Source organism: Photinus pyralis, unplaced genomic scaffold (assembly GCF_008802855.1).
Source record: "Photinus pyralis isolate 1611_PpyrPB1 unplaced genomic scaffold, Ppyr1.3 Ppyr1.4_LG10, whole genome shotgun sequence".
Taxonomy (NCBI): Eukaryota; Metazoa; Arthropoda; class Insecta; order Coleoptera; family Lampyridae; genus Photinus; species Photinus pyralis.
The window spans coordinates 9510368-9530957 of NW_022170250.1; the positions used below are offsets into that span (position 1 = coordinate 9510368).

Here is a 20590-nt window from a genome sequence, read left to right on the forward strand (position 1 = left end):
CTCCTGTTACATGCATTAGAACTATAGCCAAAATTATTTCGCTTAATCCAAAATTTATTTATCGGAACTTTGTATCAGGATCACATAAGCCGCAAGAAGATTTCGAATGCTCCACAAGAAACATTGACAAGTATTATGCTGTCCTGATACATCTTATTTAAGGAACTTTGTATCAGGATAACAGAGACCCAAAACTTTTCAAACCTCATGTCCAACACTTATGCGCGTATTATTGTCTCCGGAGGCAGGATTCTTTTAAAGGATACCAGGAATCCAGAATCGCAGTAAGTCAAGAATATATTGATAAAACACTCTCTCACGCATTACACGCTTCTAATACATGTGCGTATGCCATTTTGCAATATTTCCAGACACACCCAGAAGAGTTTGTATTTGAATCGCAGACACGGAACGGAAACGAAACCGTCTCGCATTATATGACCTCCTAATGTAACAGGATAGACGAAGGTTTTAACTAAATGACGGACAAAGCTGCAATCTTTGTATCAGGGCCACAGAAACCCATTTAAAGTTATGTTCTCCTGTAACAAAGCTATGTCACGATCCTTACATTATCCCAATTGTGTGTGAGGATTCCCGGGGGACATCGGACTACAAAAATGTGTTATTAGGATTACAGGTCCGCTTGTTGGGACTTATCAGTCCATTTATAATACCTGTTACAATTTTTATTCTATTATTGTTTTTAAAAAAATGTATCAGGAGAATTGCAAATACGCTCCTGATAAACTGCATGGTGGGAAAGTATTATTTTTATTAGCGCTTTGATATCGGTGACGAAGTATTTGGTTCTGTTTGTTCATCCTACGCCTTTGACATAGGAAAATGAAAATTTTTTGGGGAATATGAAACGTGAGCTATGTTCCAGTCGAATTATTTGCTCCTGATACCATTAACACTTTTTGAAATTTTTGGAATTAGGATAGCAGCATTTTTTTTACTTGTTAGAGAAATTCCTATGTTGTGTAGACCTAAAACGCTTATTTTAATGGCGTTTAATGGAAAATTCCTGTTTTGCTATTGAATTAGGGGTTCATAAATATGTCCTATTGCGAGAAGGTGTATTTTATTTCAACTTTGTCGGCCATTTGCTTCTAATGAAACAACGCAACCGTGAGATTCTCATCGGCAATCGGAACGCATATGCTAGTAAATTCTCTACAGGAGATTTTCACCTCTGTTCTCCTGATATTAACTTATGGAATTAAAATGAAGACATTGAGGTGCTTTGTCTTCTTCCTAAAACTCCTTTGGCGAAATGGTGATCGTACTAATACTAAACGTGACAAAAGTGGGTTGTACCAGGAGCACAGCAGGTATCACGTGAACGTAGTAGACACGCATTAGAACTTTAAGATTGCTTTAGGATGATCTGTTTGTGTCACATTCCTTTCAATCAGCCGAAGTCTTGAAAACATTGTCAACAGGCGGTTTTGGTTAACCGCATCCTCTCGCGCTCGCTCTATTCATAAACACATCGAAGATATTTCGGTATCATAAACGCCATGGATCTGTCGTCGAAAGAACTGGACACCATCGCCGTCGAAAATTTTCGACGGTACCTCCGCATACCGTCCGTGCATCCCGACATCGACTACGGTAAGTACGCGCGGTTTTGCTTCCCCGCTATCAACCTTCTTCGCAGAGCCGTGCGTCGAATTTCTGGAGACGCAGGCGAAGGACATCGGGCTGCAGTTCCGGGTCTTTCGGGACGTGCCGAAGAATCCGATGGTCGTACTGACGTGGCCGGGCAAGGAGCGGTCGCTTCCTAGCGTCATGCTGAATAGTCACATGGACGTGGTGCCCGTGTTCGAGGTTGGTCCCTTCGGCGCGATTTTTTTTAACGTTGGCTTGCAGGAGAATTGGACGCATAGGCCGTTCGACGCCGACATCGACGAGAAGGGGGATATCTACGCGCGCGGCGCTCAGGATACGAAATCGACGGGGATTCAGTACCTGGAGGCGATCAGGAGGTTGAAGATTCAGGGCGTTCGGCCTCGGCGAACGGTTCACGTGACCTTCGTGCCAGGTGAGTGTTAAACTGAGTCCAATGGCTTACCTTCGGCGTGTTCCAGACGAGGAACTTGGTGGAGGTGAAGGTGTCATGAAGTACGTCGAGACTGACAACTTTAAAGGATTGAAGGTCGGGTTCGCCATAGACGAAGGGAGGAGCGGTAACGGCAAAACTCTTGTTGTCCAGTACGGCGAGAAGAGAAACTGGAGTAAGTTCACAATTCACAATCGTTCACTAATCCCTTGCTTCCAGAGTTTGCCGTTCACTGTCCGGGAAAATCTGGACATGGGTCGCTTCTGCTGAAGAACACTCCGGGAGAAAAACTGCGGGCCATTCTGAATAAGCTTTACGCATTTCGAGCAGAGCAAAAGGCGAAGGAGGACAGAGAGAAAAGTGGAGATCACGTGACGACCGTTAACCTTACCATAATGCGGGTGCGTTGAGGCCAATCTGATCGGGTGTTGTGAAGGTGTTTTAGGGAGGAGTTCAGGGGAACGTTATTCCCGAGGAGTTCGTTTTGGTGTTCGACCTTCGCATTCCGGTTGAGGATTATGACAGCGTTGAGGGTAGGGTGAAGGAGTGGTGCAAGAGTGCTGGGGAAGGAGTGTGGATTGAAGATATCCTCAAGGACGGCGATTCTCCTAATACGGCGACTGATGAGTCGAACGTATTTTGGGTTGCCTTCAACGAGGCGTCGAAAAAAATGTAACTTTGTTTTGAAGCGTGCACTTTCTAACTCGGTTCGTTGAAGGGGGTACGAGATACAGCTCATCATAGCTCGGGGAAATACGGATGGAAGATTTCTAAGGTCCGTTGGTATTCCCACTTTTGGTTTTGGTGCGAAACAGGATACGCCGATTAGAGCGCATGCGGACGACGAGTTCCTGAACGTAGATGTGTTCCTGCAGGGCATCCAAATTTACAAAGAAATTATTATCGCAGTTGCGAATGCTTAATTAAACGCCTGACGTAGTTTTATTAGACTGTACTCGATTTCACTTAAAAGTGAAGGAACAAACACCTTCTAAGCAGCTTGAAAAGCTGTAATCTGACTCTGCCGCCTTAAGTCCCAAGTATGGATCCACTTTGACCCTTTGGTCTATTGTGCTTGCCCCTAGCATCTTACTCCGAGGGAGGCAGTTTTGTTGAAAAATCTGAGGATCTTTTCCGGCTGCAACTCCCTGATCTGCTGAGGTGCTATTGCAGCCTCACCCAGGTCCGGTGACAGTCTCACCAATCAGATGAGGTGTTCTGCCGTCTCTTCCTCCTCAAAGCAGATGCCGTTAGTTCACCTCTGCTGAGTGCTAGCAGCGAGCCGGTTTTGGTCTCCTGGAAACCGATCAGTTTCTTGGATTGTCTTAGTCCTGGGGAAGATTCTCTCCTTCCTTTTCTGAGATGACTTCTTTTCACTCCTCCAGCTAGACTTGGTGGTGCTCCACAGTGGGGTTCCGGTCCAATTTGGGGATGTTTAGTGCCGACCTTAGCCTCCTCATTACCGGCTATCCCCTCGTGAATTAGTACCCACACTAATTACGCCTGGTTATTTCTTCCATAAGCATCTTGGAGGTTATTGAGGCGTCGACAGCTCATTAAGGCCGTAGTGGCCTTGTTGACCGCCATGGTGATGTGAGGCTTCCAAGTTAGCCTCTTGTCCCGCGAAATGGGTTCCCCTCAAGAGCTGCAAATACTCTCTAGCTGAGCACGGTCACCATCTGCCTCCACCATCATTCCCAAAGGGTTGTTCTTCTCCTTTGAGAGCACCTTCCGTAGGCGAGAGGATACGGGAATTTCAAACGAGAAGAAAAGGGCATCAGCGAGGAATGTAGCAAGTCGCTCTAGGTCAACTTGATCCATCACCCTCCTGCAGAGGCCTGCGGTAATGCTTTTCATTAACTCCTCGTACATGCACAACTCGTCAGACACCCTCCATCCCACTATTCTGCCTGCTAGGAAAGGAGGAGGTCAAGCTATTATCCAAATGATGCAGAATGAGGGGATCCGTTCTTTCTCCTGACCATGTTTTGTCGAGAAGATCCCACCTTGATGCCCTGGACAGCGTCCTGAAAGGTTTTCTTTGGAGGTGTGGAGGCGCCTCCGCCTTCCTCCTTGGCTCAAGAAGATGTGGAGATGAGGACGGGTTTTTTTTAAGGGAATTATCTGCGTTCCCATCTGGGGACAGAACTACTAACTGTTTATTTCTTTCTTTCTTTAGTTCTTTTTTCTTTCTTTCTATCTTTCTTTCTTTATTTATTTATAGTCTCTCTCTTGTTCTGGGCCTTCAACAGGCTTCCGCTCAATTACAGACTGACCCGCATAAATTAATGCTTTTTAGAGGTGCTTACGAATTAATAAAACTTTCAGAAGTAGCCATCAGAATGCTCGAAACTGGTCTGCCACAGATAAAAAATTCTTTCCTCAGCCCAGGTTCGAACACCCGACCTCCGGCTAGGCAGCCCAACGCTTTACCACTGAGCCTTGAGCCTGCTGGCCCTCCTGAGGCTTTTGTTGGGTGTTGCTTGACTTTGCAGCCATGATCCTAGTCTCGTTTGGGTTATGTCCAGCACCTATTAGTTTATTGAACCGCTTGCGAGCTGCTCCACAAAGTTTTACTTGATGAAGTGACCTTTAATTGCATGTCCTCTATAGCTTGTCTCTTCTGAGGCTTTGTTACCCGAAAATTTGCAGTCCTCAGGTGTTTCTTCGGAGGGAGGGTCTAGGCTAGTGTCTTCGTCAAAGGCCAATAAGGTCCTCTCGATGTCGGACAGGCCTTGATCGGTGGTGGTTGGAGGTAGCGACTCCTCCATTACGACTTTAGTGGTTTTTGTATTTAAGTCGGACATTGTCGCCCGAGCATCAGGACCAATGGAACCGAGCTTTGGTCCCTAGGTTACTGGGAGCACCTGTCTGCTTCTTCCAGAACCTACGCCGCTTTCCCCAGGCCTTTACCCCCCTTAATTTTCAGGTTGATAATCGTCTTCTAAAGGCATGTGTTGGGTTTAGGGTTTTCATGACAGGCGTCTTGAAAAAGGATTTATCTGCCGAGGTAACTAAAGAGTGACCTTGTTTGTGGTGCAAGTTCGAAGCTTTGGTAAAAGGGATTTCCCAGTCACGTAACTAAGGAGTGACCGTGTTTTGTGATGCAAGTGCAATTTTTTCTCATTATTATTATTGCAAATAGAAGTTAGTAGAATATTGGATAGACTTCCATATAAGTTAAATAATCCGAGTGAAAAAAGCAGGGTAGTAAAAGATAGATGCCATATTGAAAACCTACGCTACTCCTAAAAAATGACAAATTATTCATTTCAAATAGTACAAAGAAGAAAAACCAAAGCGTTCAAGCAAATCAAAAAAAGTTCTATGCTTACATATAACGTTTTTTTAGTTGCTAATGAAAAAATCCTTGTTTTTATTGAGTTTTTGAAATCACAAATTATAATTTAATTAGAAAACCCTGTAAAAATGTTGAAAATGGGACACCCTGTACTTGCTCTCATACCATTCTAACGTACATGCGAGATTTTAAGGGTATCTAAGAGTCAATAGTTAGTTGTTCCTATGAGACTGAAAAATAACTGGTGCCCTTTTAAGGGCTTTTAAAATTCTCTAATAGCGTTAGATAATGTCCATGAACTAGGCAGGCCTACTACAGCAGACCATGGTTCTGCTTACTAATATCATTAGTGTTCCGTTAGTGCACGTTAGTACTGCTGAAGAAATCGTTAGTACACAAAAGGAAACTTACTATTTTTAAAAAATATTTGTGGGCCTGCTAACTTCATGCCAGCAGACCCATTTGAGAAAATCGATTCAATCTTTACACTAGTTAAACTAGCAGCGTTAGTGCTCGTTAGTGCCGCCAATATAAACGTTAGTTCTCAAAGTGTAACAACTCAAAACGTTGTAAAAAGGGGTCTGCTAACTTCATGCAGCAGACCCACATTTGTCAAATTGGCCCTGTGCTAATGCGGATTTGAAGCAGCTCGTTAGTGCTCGTTAGTGTTTCACATGCGAACGTTAGTGCTGCAAAGGATCCGCACCAAAAAGGTACCAAACCACCTCAAAATTAAACTTGGCTTATTGGGACCTGCCAACTTCACGCCAGTAGACCAACGAACGAAATTCGTTTGATTTTCTACTTTAATCGACCGGTAAGTATTAGTGCTCGTTAGTGCCGCCAATATAAACGTTAGTGCTCCAAGTGTAATAGCTCAAAACGTTGTAAAAAGGGGTCTGCTAACTTCATGCAGCAGACGCACATTTGTCAATTTGGCCCTGTTCTAATGCGAATTTAAAGCGGCTTCACATTCGAACGTTAGTGCTGCAAGAGATCCTCACCAAAAAGGTACTAAACCACCCCAAAATTAAACATGGCTTATTGGGACCTGCCAACTTCACGCCGGTATACCAACAAACGAAATCCGTTTGGTTTTCTACTTTAATTGATTGATCAGTATTAGTGATCGTTAGTGTCGCAAAAAAAAGCGTTAGTGCTCAAAGCACAACAGCTCTAGATGTGAAAATATGAGTTTGCTTTGTGAAAAACTATATAACGATTAAATTAGTGATGTCTTTACTAGCTCTGGTTTCTATTTCTGACGTGTACAAGTGAAGTCCTAATGAGCACTAACGAGGAGCTTCAGATTCGCATTAAGACAGGACTACTTTAATAAATGTGGGCCTGCTGCATGAATTTAGCAAACCCATAATTTCACGCTTGAGCTCTTGCGCTTTGGGCGCTACCTTTTTTTTTGCGACACTAACGATCACTAATACTGATCAATCAATTAAAGTAGAAAATCAAACGGATTTCGTTTGTTGGTCTACCGGCGTGAAGTTGGCAGGTCCCAATAAGCCACGTTTAATTTTGGGGTGGTTTGGTACCTTTTTGGTGAGGATCTCTTGCAGCACTAACGTTCGAATGTGAAGCACTAACGAGCCGCTTCAAATTCGCATTAGGACAGGGCCAATTTGACAAATTTGCGTCTGCTGCATGAAGTTAGCAGACCCCTTTTTACAACGTTTTCAGCTGTTACACTTTGAGCACTAACGTTTATATTGGCGGCACTAACGAGCACTAATACTTACCGGTCGATTAAAGTAGAAAATCAAACGGATCTCGTTCATTGGTCTACTGGCATAAAGTTGGCCGGTCAATTTTGAGGTGGTTTGGTACCTTTTTGACGCGGATTCCTTGCAGCACTAACGTTCGCATGTGAAGCACTAACGAGCACTAACGAGCCGCTTCAAATTCGCATTAGGACAGAGCCAATTTAACCAATGTGGGTCTGCTGCATGAAGTTAGCAGACCCCTTTTTACAACGTTTTGAGCTGTTACACTTTGAGCACTTACGTTTATATTGGCGTCACTAACGAGCACTAACGCTGCTAGTTTAACTAGTGTAAAGATTGAATCGATTTTCTCAAATGGGTCTGCTGGCATGAAGTTAGCAGACCCACCAATATTTTTCCAATAGTTTCCTTTTGTGCACTAACGATTTCTTCAGCGGCACTAACGTGCACTAACGGAACACTAACGATATGAGTAAGCAGAGCCATGGTCTGCTGTAGTAGGCCTGCCAAGTTCATGGACATCGTTAGATACCTATCAGAAGCTGTATCAGTTTTTCGGACTCATCGGAATAGTGGGAAGGTTCAAAAGCCGTTCGAGTTTGTTTTTTTTTACCTTTAAGAGGTCTTCTGGACGAGAAGTTTAGCTTTTAATGGTCCCTAAGTGCCGAGTGTTTAAAAGCAATTGGGTGTCTATACCGGCCTCTAAGGGACTTCAAGTTCTTTAATGCAAGAGAGAGAGAGAGAGCATTTAAGACCGTTCAACGGTCTTTGGGGCCCTTCGGGACTTAAAGGCGTTTAAAAGTCTCGAATCCACTGCATAAGACTTCAGCAGTTTCTAAGTGTTTCTATATTCTACCATAACCTATTATCCTCAATACAATTATGTAGATCTTAAAGGCAAGGATTAACCAAAACTAAGTGCTTGATCGTGCGCACTGGTATAACTTGTTCACCTTAATGATGTCTATAGGGCTAAAGTAATGGGCGCGTCCCAATTTCGTAACTCCATCCTGAAATGGTCGGGTGCATTGGGTTTACGTTTGACTTGCTCACTTACGAGGGGAATCATCGTCATGAGCCCGTTCCACGTGAACGCATACGAGGAGTAGTGCATGATGGAGCCAAAGTCGTACGGCTCGTCCAAATCGGTAAAGTCCTGCTTCGGTGACATATCGAATTGGCTGGTCATATCTGCAAAAGTTCGACCTGGATTAGTGACCAAAGAAACCCAATTCTTACTGGGATGCACGTTCTCATAAGAAATATTGATGAATTTGTCCCGATCGAAACGCGACTGCTCGTGCGCGAATCCGATGACGTGCATCAACTCGTGAATGATCGTCCCGCTCCTCAGGCAGCCTGGCCTTTGCAAATTGACAACCTGTTTACCCCCCACGCGACCAATGCTGGAATAGCAACCCCAATGCTGCGAGATGAACAGCACGTAGTCTCGATCCCGATCCGAACGCTCTACAAATCTGAACTGAAGCTGAACTTATGGTTAAGAGAAAGCCCGCCTGACCTGATACACGTCTCCCGATGGAAGGCCGCCATCGCTCTCCACACCATGAACCTCTGAAAGAACCAAAACTTCGAGCTGAACACGTACGGTACGATCCCATGCACCCATCGTCTCGATTCCGATTTTACGGCACTGCGCAAACGCTGCGGCCCGAAGAGTATATCGCCCTCGGCGTATGTGCCGAGGAATTCGGGATTCTCCCGATAGCCGGGAGTCCAGGCGGCGACGTTACGGCCCGATTCTTCGTTCGGCTTTCCGAATATCCGTCGGCCGAGGTAGGCGAAGTTAATGCCACCCTCTTCGTAGTCGGACTCTGTTAATTCGCGACCGCGCGTCTCCAGAACGAGAGCTATGGCGATTAGCGTGACAAGCATGACAGCGGGACGACAGCGGCGGACGCCTACTTTTCCCCTTCACCCGTCCGGGCGACGAAAGTTCACGGAAACGAAGTGGGCGTGAATTGAAATCCACAAATAGACTAATAAGGAAGGAAACTCCACAATTTAAGGAATAATATAAAATTCCGACCCAGTGGCGGCCCTTAAGAGCTTTGTAGACAAAGTTTTAAAATCCAAGAGCCTTGTAAAGATGACTACAATTTACCATAAACTCCTGAAGGGGGAAACAAGTAACATTTTTGGTGTATACCAAAAATTCAAATTCAAAATAATTCACGTAAATTCACGTTAATTCACGTTTATTCAAGTTAATTCACGTAAATTCAAATTAATTTGCGTTAATTCAAATTGAATCACGTTAATTGACATTAATTCTCGTTAATTCTAATTGGTTCTCGTTAATTCTAATTAATTCACGTTAGTTCAAATTAACACAGAGGGGTGTACACCAAACATTCAAAGTTGTTTCCATTTAGAATTTTTCCAAGGCAAATTTTTACCAGAACTAGAGTTTGCGAGTAAAATAGTTCAATGGCGGATTTTTTCTGGGGACAAATTTTTTACACAAGTATTCCAAGAGCAATTTTACCAATCTTAAATTTTCAAGACGAGAATTTTTCCATAGGGAATTTCCCCAGGGCGAATTTTGCGGAGATTTTAAGTGCCAAATATTCCAAGGCCTATTTTGATGGAGGCTAAATTTTCCGTATGCGAATTTTCTGGAAATGAATTTTTCCACGACAAATATTCCCAAGACGAATTTTGAGGGGATAATTTTTGTGGGACAAATATTTCAAGGGCGATTTTTGTACGTTTCTGGGGACAAGTTTTCCACGCAAGTTTCCGGGGGAAGTCGAAAGATTCGAAAAATGATTTTTTCAACATTTTCTGTAGATGAATTTCCTTTTCTGGACGAATGTTTCAAGGGCAATTTTGGGAGCCTACATTTTCCCTAGGTAAATTTTTCGAAAGAGAATTTTTCCATAGCGAATTTTCCCAGAACAATTTTTCTTGTAGTTTTTGGGAGTCAAATATTCCAAGGACGACTTTATTCGGTGGGCGAATTTTTTACGAAAGAAGTTTTCCAGGAAGAACCCTCCCGAAAATTGGGGGTGAAATTTTCACTTATAATTGCACAAGAGGTTTGTATTTTACCGAGTAAATTTGGGTTGTTAAGGTAATGAAAATCTGTTGCCTAGCAATTAGACGAGAAAAACTGTCAACTAATAAAAATGCGACACCGCAGGTGGAGCATTTTTAGGTTGACAGTTTTTCGAGTTCAATTGCTAAAAGGAAACAGATTTGAATTGCAACAACCCAAATTTACTCGGTTTAAATACTAACCTCGAGTGTAATTCGGCAGGACAATTTAACGAACAAGAAATTCACCAAATTAGTCAATTATTGACAAACGTCAAACTAATCATATGGGAAAGGATAATGCGATAATTGGTTCGAAAATGAATAAGTGAAAAAACCTCTAGTGCATTTGTCGCTGGAAAAGTTGCAGGTAACTTTTGCCGCTGTCAAAGTGACAATTGCACTGCGGCTTATGCGATTTTTTATACATGAGTTGAATTGTCACGCAAATATTACGGGAGGAAAATTCGTAGAGGCGAATATTCCCTGTATGAATTTACGGGTTGAATCTTACACGGAAGCATTTTAAAAAGGCGATTTTTTCATAGCGAATTTGTCTCGTATATTTTTTTCGGAGGACTAGCCTTTAGGAGTCAAATATACCAGGGGCGATTTTTAGAGCGCATCGAATTTTCCGGAATTATTCACGCAAGTATTCTAGCGAAGGTAGATTTTTACGAGCCTTTTTTATGAGAGCGATTTTTCCTAGCGAATTTTCAGGTAGATTCTAAGGGCGATTTTTTTTACAGGAATCGGCGATTTTCGAGAAACGAATTTCCCAGGGCAAATTTTGTCAGGACGAGTGTTTGTGGGTCAAATATTCCAACGGAAATTTTTTCGCGACTAAATTTTCTGGGGGCAAATTTGCCACGCACGTATTCCAGGGAAAAGTTTTCGTTTTGTGTTTAAATTTTCAGGACAAGAATACAATTATTCCAGGAAATAATTTTCCACTGCGCCTATCGCCAGGGCGACTTTTTGAAGCCTACATTTTCCGGAAGCGAATTTTTCCATAGAGAATTTTCCCAGGAGAAATTTTCCGGGAACAAGTCTTTGAAGATCAAACACAGTAGTGATTTTCTCGAGGCTACATTTTCAGGATGAGAATTTTTCTATAGCGAATATCTCCAGTGAGAAACTTTTCCGGGAACAAGCCTTTAGGAATGAAAAATTCCAAAGGCGATTTTATAAGCGCAACCAAATTTCCTGCAGCGAATTTTCTGGGGATTTATAAGGGCAATTTTTTCAGGAATCGATGATTTTTTAGAAACGAATTTTTCTTAAGGAGAACAAGTACAATTTTTGGTGTACCCTAAACATTCAAATTCAAATTAATTTACGTTAATTCATGTTAATTCACGCTAATTCAAATTAATTAACGTAAATTCAAATTCATTCACGAAAATTCAAATTAATTCATGTCAATTGTAATTAATTCACGTTAATTCTAATTAATTCAGAGGGGTGTAGACCAACAATTCAAAGTTGTTTCCCCCGAGGAGGATACTCTAGGGGAGCTTCATTAAAGAAGAACACCTTAAAGGACTTGAAAAGTTCACATGAGCTTTCAACAGTCTCCAAAAGTATTTAATAATCCCAAAACACTCCCCAAAGGGAGTGGTGTATTGTAAAATACCTAGGGGATACTTAAGAGCCTTATCAGCTTCTAAAAAATTAAGAGAGTCTTCTCTGGATGCTGTAGAGAGACGCTTTTTCGAAGCCAAGCGACGCCTCATGCCGATGCAAAGACGGCAACAAACTTACAGCGACGTTTCTAATTCGATTTGCTCTAGGATTTGCTTATATAGCATGTCGAGTGCTCAAGGACGCTTCAGAATGTTCTAGAACAAACACGTCATATTTCTCGGAAATATTTTAGCCTTCGTTCTTTATCGCCGATGACTCATCTTTCATTGCCCCACGATGTCTATCGGGATATCTGGAATATTCGCTACAGTATTTAATAGTTTTTATTGGTACTTTAAGGGTATTTAGGACTCTCTTTTCAAGCCTAAAGAGACGAACTGGCAAAGGGTCTTTTAGGCGTCATTAAAGATCATTAAAGTAATGGTGTTCGAAGAGTAATAAGCAGGAGTCTCATTGATCTCATTAACTAACTAGACATTTATAGAGCTTTCATGATAATCGGATATTTCAGATTTGAACCTTTATATAAACCTGTAATGCATCTAAGAGCTTTCAATCCTCTTTGAACCTCTAAACCCCTTAAAGAGTTTTCAAGGGTCGTAAGGAGCTTTTAATGGTTACAAATATCTCAGAGACGTCAAGGAAACAGATCTAACGTAATTTTTAAAATTCCCTTAACGGACGAACAGTAAAAGGTCTAAAAGATAAGCTGTAAGAGCCTTTAGCAGTTTTCTAGAGATTTTGTAGCCTTTAGCGGTAATTAGCAATCCATAATAGACTACCAATTTTTCTTTTAGAATGTGACCTGTAAAATCCATAATTTCAATCAGTTCGAAGATTGAGCTACTAGTTCAAAAGTTACAGCCCTTTGAATTTTTTTTCGAAATTGGTTTCTAGTCTATAACTTTTGATTGAGAAGTCTGATCGAAAAAGTACGAATTGATTTGGATTCTTCGCACCCAAATTAATAAGAAAAAGTGTTTTCCCGAGAAATTTTGGTGTAGTCATTGTCTCATATCGACCCGGAAAAAAATTTTCTTATAGAATGTGGCCTGTAGAATCCATAATTTCAAACAGTTCCAAGATTGGACTACTAGTTCAAAAGTTACAGCCCTTTGAATTTTTTTTCAAAATTGGTTTCTAGTCTATAACTTTTGATTGAGAAGTCTGATCGAAAAAGTACGAATTGTTTTGGATTCTACGCACCAAAATTAATAAGAAAAAAGTGTTTTCCCGAGAAATTTTGGTGCAGTCAATTTTTGGTAAAAAAGGAAGGTTATACACTGCCTTTTTTTGAGCCCCGAAAAAAAAAATTGTCTCAGATCGACCCGGAAAAAAAATGTTCTTATAGAATGTGGCCTGTAAAATCCATAATTTCAAACAGTTCCAAGATTGGGCCACTAGTTCAAAAGTTACAGCCCTTTGAATTTTTTTCGAAATTGGTTTCTAGTCTATAACTTTTGATTGAGAAGTCTGATCGAAAAAGTACGAATTGATTTGGATTCTACGCACCCAAATTAATAAGAAAAAGTGTTTTCCTGAGAAATTTTGGTGTAGTCGATTTTTGGTAAAAAAAGGACGGTTATACACTGCCTTTTTTTGAGCCCCGAAAAAAAATTGTCTCAGATCGACCCGGAAAAAAATTTTCTTATAGAATGTGGCCTGTAGGTTTTGTCCTTTGTATTCAGATCTACAGACCCTAACATTTACAACGTATATATACAGTGAAATTCATTTAGAAGTAGACATAGGGATTTCCTCTATGTCTATTTTTAAATGACAAAAACTCTTCTGAAGGACTCCTAATTTTATGCAACCAAACTAACTTCTTAAAACAAATGAAAATTTTGCTGTCATATTGATTAATTAGAATATTATACGATGTATTCAACTGAAGAAAAAGTTCAAATTGTCAATTGGTAAAAATCCGGCAATAGTGGACACCATAAACAACCCTCACTTTCAACGGAGGATATGAAACTGAATGTTTTAATTTTGTGGAAGAAAATCCCATAAGAAACTTAAGGGAAATAAAAGCAGACTATTTACTGTAGTTTTTATGAAAATCTAGAATGACAATGGAAAATGCGTACGCGTGTTATTTCTGTTGTATATAGGAGTCTTTCAAAAGGACTTTTGTCATTTAAAAGTAGACATAGGAAATCCCTAATCACTTCTGGTACCCGAGACCCCAATCCATTCGCAACTATCCCGAATAATGTGCGTCAAAAGTCTCTAAAAGCCCTTAAGGGCATTCAACGGCCTTCTGGATGTATCTATCAACCTTTACCACCTATTATAAAAAGTGCGTGCGAGACTTGCGGAGGTTCTCTAGAACCTTAAAAGTCTTATACAGTGTTTTTGAGCTTTTAAGTGTTTTCAACGATCACCAAATGGTCTCAAATAGTCTCTTAGAATACCTAAAATGCGTATACAATATTAAAAAGGCTAATTTTAATTGTGAGGACTGAGGGTCGATCCTGGGAAGGATAATCAATATCACATTCCTCAATTGTAGACATTTAATTATCCACGTGATAAACAACCGCAAACCTACATTTCATTTATTTATTTACTGTCCCTCTTATTGTAGGTATTTACCTTACGAATTGGGAAAACTGCAGAAAAACCTAATTCGGAGTAGCCGGCAGAATGCTCGAAACTAATCTAAGGAAATCTTTGCCACAGATGAAAAATTCCTACCTCAGCCCAGATTCGAACACTCGACCTCCGGGTTTGTACCCCAACGTTCTACCACTGAGCTACAAAGCCGATTTCGCTATTTGACGGTTGATGCAAAGGCTAAAAGAGACTAACAAATTCCCAAACGCCGAATTCGCGATCATAATTAATTCTGTCCAAAATTCAGCAAATGAACACATGGAAATTTATTTGTTATAATGCTTATTTTCTCTGTTACACAATTTCGTTTAATAAATATCTATTCAATTACAAAAAAATATGCTCCGTTATGATAAATTTAGAAATCGAGAGATATTGATCAAGTGCCAGTTGCATATGAGAAATTTCTTAATTAAATTTTCATCTACTTGTCTGAAAGAGGATGAGAGGTCGCATATTGATTCAGAAATGCTTTAATTAAGTTGTCATGGCTCAATCTGTAATGAGAACGACATGCATAGTTCTACGGCAGCAATGGGGGAGTTAACGGTGGTCCAGAGGAAATCGCTCTCTTGGGGCTTACGGATGTTGGGGTTCGTAGGTATGGACGTGAATCACCAAGGCACGTTCAGCGGAATGCGGGCGATTTTTGGCAGCATTCTAAACGTATCCCTTTTTTTCCTGACCATTGTAGAGATTTTGCACCAGACTAACAGGCTAAGATCACTTCAAGGAATGCTGGAGCCCTTAGCGGGCTGTTACCAGGTTTGTGGAACAATACTTTGGCAGTAATTAGTTCGTTTCATTTTAGTGTATCATCAAGACTTTGTCTTTGGCTATAGCTCGACGTCAACTGCGAGAGCTACTTCTTCAAATCGGAAAGTTTAAAGATACCTCAGCGTTGAGCGTTGAATTACGCAATCGCCTACAGAATATCCAAAACAAGGTTGACAGATTCCTTAAGATATACATCTGTACATTATCCGTGGCGTGCGCAACTTTCATCGTACTTCCGTTGACGGAACAGAGCTTGCCTTTTCCGATCAACAGCTTGGAAATCTTCAAGGGATTTCCACAGTACAAAATTCTGTACGTCTTGGAAAGTTTTACCTTAGTTTTTCTTGCGCTTGTGGTGTTGGGATGGGATGTAATGTTTTACTCCTTTGTCTCTTGCATTTACTGCGAGTTCGAGGTGGTGAAGGATGAATTCAAAAACTTGGAGTGGAACGGGGAAGAGTTTCAGCAAAAGTTTAACGCCGCTATCGACCATCATCAGGTTGTTTTGAGGTAGGCAAAAAGACGCACCAAGACCCGTTAGTTCAAACTCAAAGACCTTTTTGTGCCAATGGTTGTAATGTGCTCGAGATTTACTAATCGTTTGCTTTCAGCTGTCTACCGAATCTTAATTCAATTTGCGAAATGACCTTACTCAACCAGTTCCTAACGATAGCGGGGACGATTTGCGCCTCTTTATTTTTACTACGATCAGAAGGGTGAGTTTGGCCAACTCTGAGTTTCGGTCCTGATTTATCCCACCTTCAGATTAGACATCTCCCACATGCTGCAGCAGCTAACATCATTAGCAGGAATACTATTCCAGTCATACTTGGCATGTTTCGCCGGTAGCTCTCTTTCCGACCAAGTTAGCGGATAACTAATTTAATCAATTGTACCAATATCGAACTGTTTCAGAGCGAATCCGTTGGGATGGTAGTTTACAGCGCACCGTTTTGGATAGATGCTCCAGTTGAGGTGAAGAAAATGATCGTAATGGTCATACAGAGATCCCAAAGGGACGAAGGCCTTGCCATACGAGGAATGGGAAAGGTAGATATGCAACTCTTCACGAAGGTAAATGGTGCTTAATCCATTTTGGCATTTATGAGACCTTGTGCATTTCAGATCGCGAAGCTCGGCGTTTCTTGCCTTAACGCAATGCTTGCACTGGACGCTGGCAAAAAATAATCGTTCTAGAGTCTAGACGCACTTAATTGCCTGCTCGTCACGTTTCTCACTCCACACTGCAACCTAACGTCAAAATATCTTGTTTTACCTTCTCTTCACAATGCAAGTTACTCACAAAGCAAAAACATTGCACCACAGTCCGTTCCTAGCGAATATTATAATATAATAGAGTGCAGTATATAGTAGAATACATAGAAGATTGCAGAAATTGTATAGTAGTGTCACGGGCAATAAAATACTGTGTAATTAACTGTTAATTTATTCGACTATAATTTTGAATTCTGAACAAAAAGCCTAGAGCCTGAATGCTACCGCATAATCGAATTATAAATCTGATCCATGAAGCCTTAAATCTAGAAGCGTAAGGCATGAGGAGGCATGGAGCCTCATTTTTATCTTGATCGAGAACCTTGACGTCGCTAGTCTTCGCGAAATTGTCAGATTCGGTCCTGAAGGCATCTGATTCTCGGTTTCTATAATTCCTCATATTTAGCATCTTCGAGTAAGAAGTCACGGATTCTGCGAACAATCACGAAAAGGTTTCCGAAGAAAACGTGTTCGTTCAATAGCCAAATTATGCATTAAAGCTCACTCGTCTCTCGTAAGCAACCGAGTTTCAATACAATAATTGAAGCATCGTGAACACGTCTGTGGTAGTTTAATCACTTACCTTCCCTCAAAAACTGATCTTCGTGTAATACTGGGTGAGGTATGAGAATCCCGGAGAACGTTCATCTTGAGAACGTATGGATTGGCTCCAATCCCCCATCGTATAGCAAATCCGTTTAGTTCACAAAACCGGCATGGCTATGAATTCATAGTCATTCCGATTCATTTGAAGTAAATTGACTGCCGTAGCGAGATGGGCCGTTTGAAAAAACATTGAGGTAAACTTTACGTAATCAAGATGATAATCTGAGAAGATGCTCACAACTCACCTAGTACTAACATGCGAAGATCAGCCGAAATTTGTAATTCTTTACTTTCCGTAGCCACTATACACACAGATGTTCACCTTCCCCCACTGATAGATACATAAAAAATAATACACCATGCTTAGAAAAAGAAAAATCCTACCTTTATAAGGCTGCCATTCTGGAATCTGAAATAGACAAAACATTACTTCAAAATGCAAAAATAAGCAGTTTTGATGAAGGGAGACATCAAAAGATGAGAGCCTCTCTTTTTTTGCGAGTTAATTAAAAAAAAAAAACTTACCCTTAGCCTTATTAAATCGGCGTCTCCTGGAAACGACCACACAACCGCAAACAGGAATGGAGAGCTGGCGGTAACTGAAAGATAAAATGGAGTATTTCAAAAAAAGGTCTAATGCCCTATTGGCGATTGATAGATTTCCAAATTGCTCTACATTAAAGACAGTGGCGTACTAACCTGATTTATCTGTTCCGCCGCATTTAAAGAAATCAGGGTGCATCTCAGAGGCTGGATCTTCACAATTTGAGGTCTTGGGAAGTATCTCCTTTGGCGCTGCGAACACACGGAAAGATCAGTAAGTTGGCCGAGTAGGCCGATCATATTTTAAAGAAACATTTGTCGGTGTGCTTTCTTTATCAATCATTTCAGTCTTTATGGCATAAATCGTATCATCAAGGGCAATAAATTAATAAAGAAACACACATATTCTACTTCAATCGCACTTACCTTCCAAACTGATCTTCTGAAATAATAAGTGGGGTACAATAATCTTCGAAGGCATTCAGGTTAGGTACGGAAGAATTGGCTGCAACTTTTTCAGACCATTGTAGGAACAATTGCAGTCAATTCTACGTCACCAAGATGATATGCTGAGAAGATAGTTGCAACTTACTACTACAATTAGAAGATCAGCTAAAAAATAGGATCACAAATCTTCCTTTTAGTCACATTACACTATTCACTCCCCCCCAGCTGAAAATACAAAAGGAAAATGCACCACACCCATGCAAAAAAAAGAAAATCCTACCTTTATAAGGCTGCTGTTCTGGAATCTGAAAGAAAAGAAAAGCAATCGTTAGAAAACACGAAAACGGAAGACAACAAGTCATCAAAGCATGTTTAATTAGAAGTAATTAGCCTATTATGACATAACAAGGGAACACGAGCCGCAACCCTTCATAAGGAAAAGGACCCGAACTTTTATTAGTATGACATAAATCGTCTTAGGATAAGAATCAAGTGTTTAGGTAGATACGTTACAGTGTTTTCACGATCTCCCAGACCCTAAAGGTTGCGTTCCGTTTAGCGGAAAGCCCAACACGTGATAAAAGGCGGGATTTGTATTGGTTACCGCTCATACCACAAAACGTGCGGTCCGTTTGAACTGGTACTCGGCAAGTTACAATTTAAGTAAAAATCTGGTGGGGGACATTGATTCTGACTGAACGGTTCGCGGTGTTTGTAGGATTTGTTGTACTCACAAACGTAGAGATTACCGCCATATGAACAAAATTGTGTAATTTTTTATATAAATAACAAGTACCTTCAGATCAAAGATAGTAGCAATGTGTCGTTTTTCTCATTCATTGTAAAATTTAGAATATTAAGTTGGAAAGGACGAACGGACGGAGGTATTTATTACGGGGTTACACATAAAAAATGAGGTTTTTAACACAATTTTGGACTGACGGCACTTTCCAGTAGGAGGTGAGTTGATCGCATGGACAGATCGATAGACGCCCGGACGGAAATATTTCTTCCTATGATACAACATGGCACAGAAATGAAATGTCTATCACAATTTCAAGTTGATGGCATTGACAGATGGGCGGACGGACGGAAATATCTTTTTCTGTGTTATACCTGACAAAAATGAACTTTTTTTCCGAAATTTCAAGCTAATGACACTTTCTGTAAGAGATTGGGTAAACGCATGGACAGATGGGAGGACGGACGGACGGAAATAATTTTTCCAAGGTTATACCTGACAAAAATAGGTTTATATATCAAATTTCAAGCTTTCCTGTAAGAGGTTGGGTCAAAGCATGGACAGATGGGAGGATAGACGGACGGAAATAATTTATTCTGGGTTATACCTGACAAAAAATAAGTTTTTATTCCAAATTTCAAGCTGATGGTACTTTCCTGTAAGAGGTTGGATAAAGGCATGGACAGATGGGATGACAGACGGACGGAAATAATTTTTTCTGGGTTGTACCTGACAAAAAATAAGTTTTTATTCCAAATTTCAAGCTGATGGCACTTTCCTGTAAGAGGTTGGGTTAAAGCAAGGACAGATGGGAGGACAGACGGACCGAAATAAATTTTTCTGGGTTATACCTGATAAAAAATAAGTTTTTGTACCAAATTTCAAGCAGATGGCACTTTCCTGTAAGAGGTTGGGTCAAAGCATGGACAGATGGGAGGATAGACGGACGGAAATAATTTATTCTGGGTTGTACCTGACAAAAAATAAGTTTTTATTCCAAATTTCAAGCTGATGGCACTTTCCTGTAAGAGGTTGGGTAAAGGCATGGACAGATGGGATGACAGACGGACGGAAATAAATTTTTCTGGGTTATACCTGATAAAAAATAAGTTTTTATTCCAAATTTCAAGCTGATGGTACTTTCCTGTAAGAGGTTGGATAAAGGCATGGACAGATGGGATGACAGACGGACGGAAATAATTTATTTTGGGTTGTACCTGACAAAAAATAAGTTTATATTCCAAATTTCAAGCTGATGGTACTTTCCTGTAAGAGGTTGGATAAAGGCATGGACAGATGGGATGACAGACGGACGGAAATAATTTATTTTGGGTTGTACTTGATAAAAAATAAGTTTTTGTACCAAATTTCAAGCAGATGGCACTTTCCTGTAAGAGGTTGGGTCAAAGCATGGACAGATGGGAGGATAGACGGACGGAAATAATTTATTCTGGGTTATACCTGACAAAAAATAAATTTATATTCCAAATTTCAAGCTGATGGTACTTTCCTGTAAGAGGTTGGATAAAGGCATGGACAGATGGGATGACAGACGGACGGAAATAATTTATTTTGGGTTGCACCTGACAAAAAATAAGTTTTTATTCCAAATTTCAAGCTGATGGCACTTTCCTGTAAGAGGTTGGGTAAAGGCATGGACAGATGGGATGACAGACGGACGGAAATAATTTTTTCTGGGTTGTACCTGACAAAAAATAAGTTTTTATTCCAAATTTCAAGCTGATGGTACTTTCCTGTAAGAG

The 20590-nt window shown here is 40.7% G+C and overlaps 3 protein-coding genes and 1 long non-coding RNA gene across 4 annotated transcripts; 2 read left to right on the forward strand and 2 right to left on the reverse strand.

Annotated features, from left to right (window-relative positions):
* Positions 1-1507: 1507 nt before the first annotated feature.
* LOC116161901 (aminoacylase-1-like) lies at positions 1508-3013 on the forward strand. The gene is made up of 7 exons (XM_031475392.1): positions 1508-1620; positions 1667-1836; positions 1879-2050; positions 2097-2243; positions 2288-2469; positions 2514-2740; positions 2787-3013. Exons 1-7 carry the CDS (start codon positions 1527-1529, stop codon positions 2989-2991), a joined length of 1197 nt encoding a protein of 398 aa, XP_031331252.1. The 5' UTR covers positions 1508-1526; the 3' UTR covers positions 2992-3013.
* A 4992-nt stretch (positions 3014-8005) lies between these two features.
* LOC116161556 (zinc metalloproteinase nas-4-like) lies at positions 8006-9004 on the reverse strand. The gene is made up of 4 exons (XM_031474945.1): positions 8631-9004; positions 8348-8586; positions 8166-8299; positions 8006-8118 (listed from the first exon to the last, which is right to left on the reverse strand). The coding sequence occupies exons 1-4, from the start codon at positions 9002-9004 to the stop codon at positions 8023-8025; spliced, it is 843 nt and encodes a 280-aa protein (XP_031330805.1). The 3' UTR covers positions 8006-8022.
* Positions 9005-14971: 5967 nt separating this feature from the next.
* On the forward strand, positions 14972-16402 carry LOC116161560. Its single transcript, XM_031474947.1, has 6 exons — positions 14972-15202; positions 15249-15724; positions 15826-15930; positions 15980-16079; positions 16130-16288; positions 16340-16402. Exons 1-6 carry the CDS (start codon positions 14972-14974, stop codon positions 16400-16402), a joined length of 1134 nt encoding a protein of 377 aa, XP_031330807.1.
* A 1055-nt stretch (positions 16403-17457) lies between these two features.
* Positions 17458-17956, reverse strand: LOC116161246. The gene is made up of 3 exons (XR_004143380.1): positions 17795-17956; positions 17621-17694; positions 17458-17504 (listed from the first exon to the last, which is right to left on the reverse strand). It is a non-coding gene; the product is annotated as an uncharacterized LOC116161246 (long non-coding RNA).
* Between the last annotated feature and the right edge of the window lie 2634 nt (positions 17957-20590).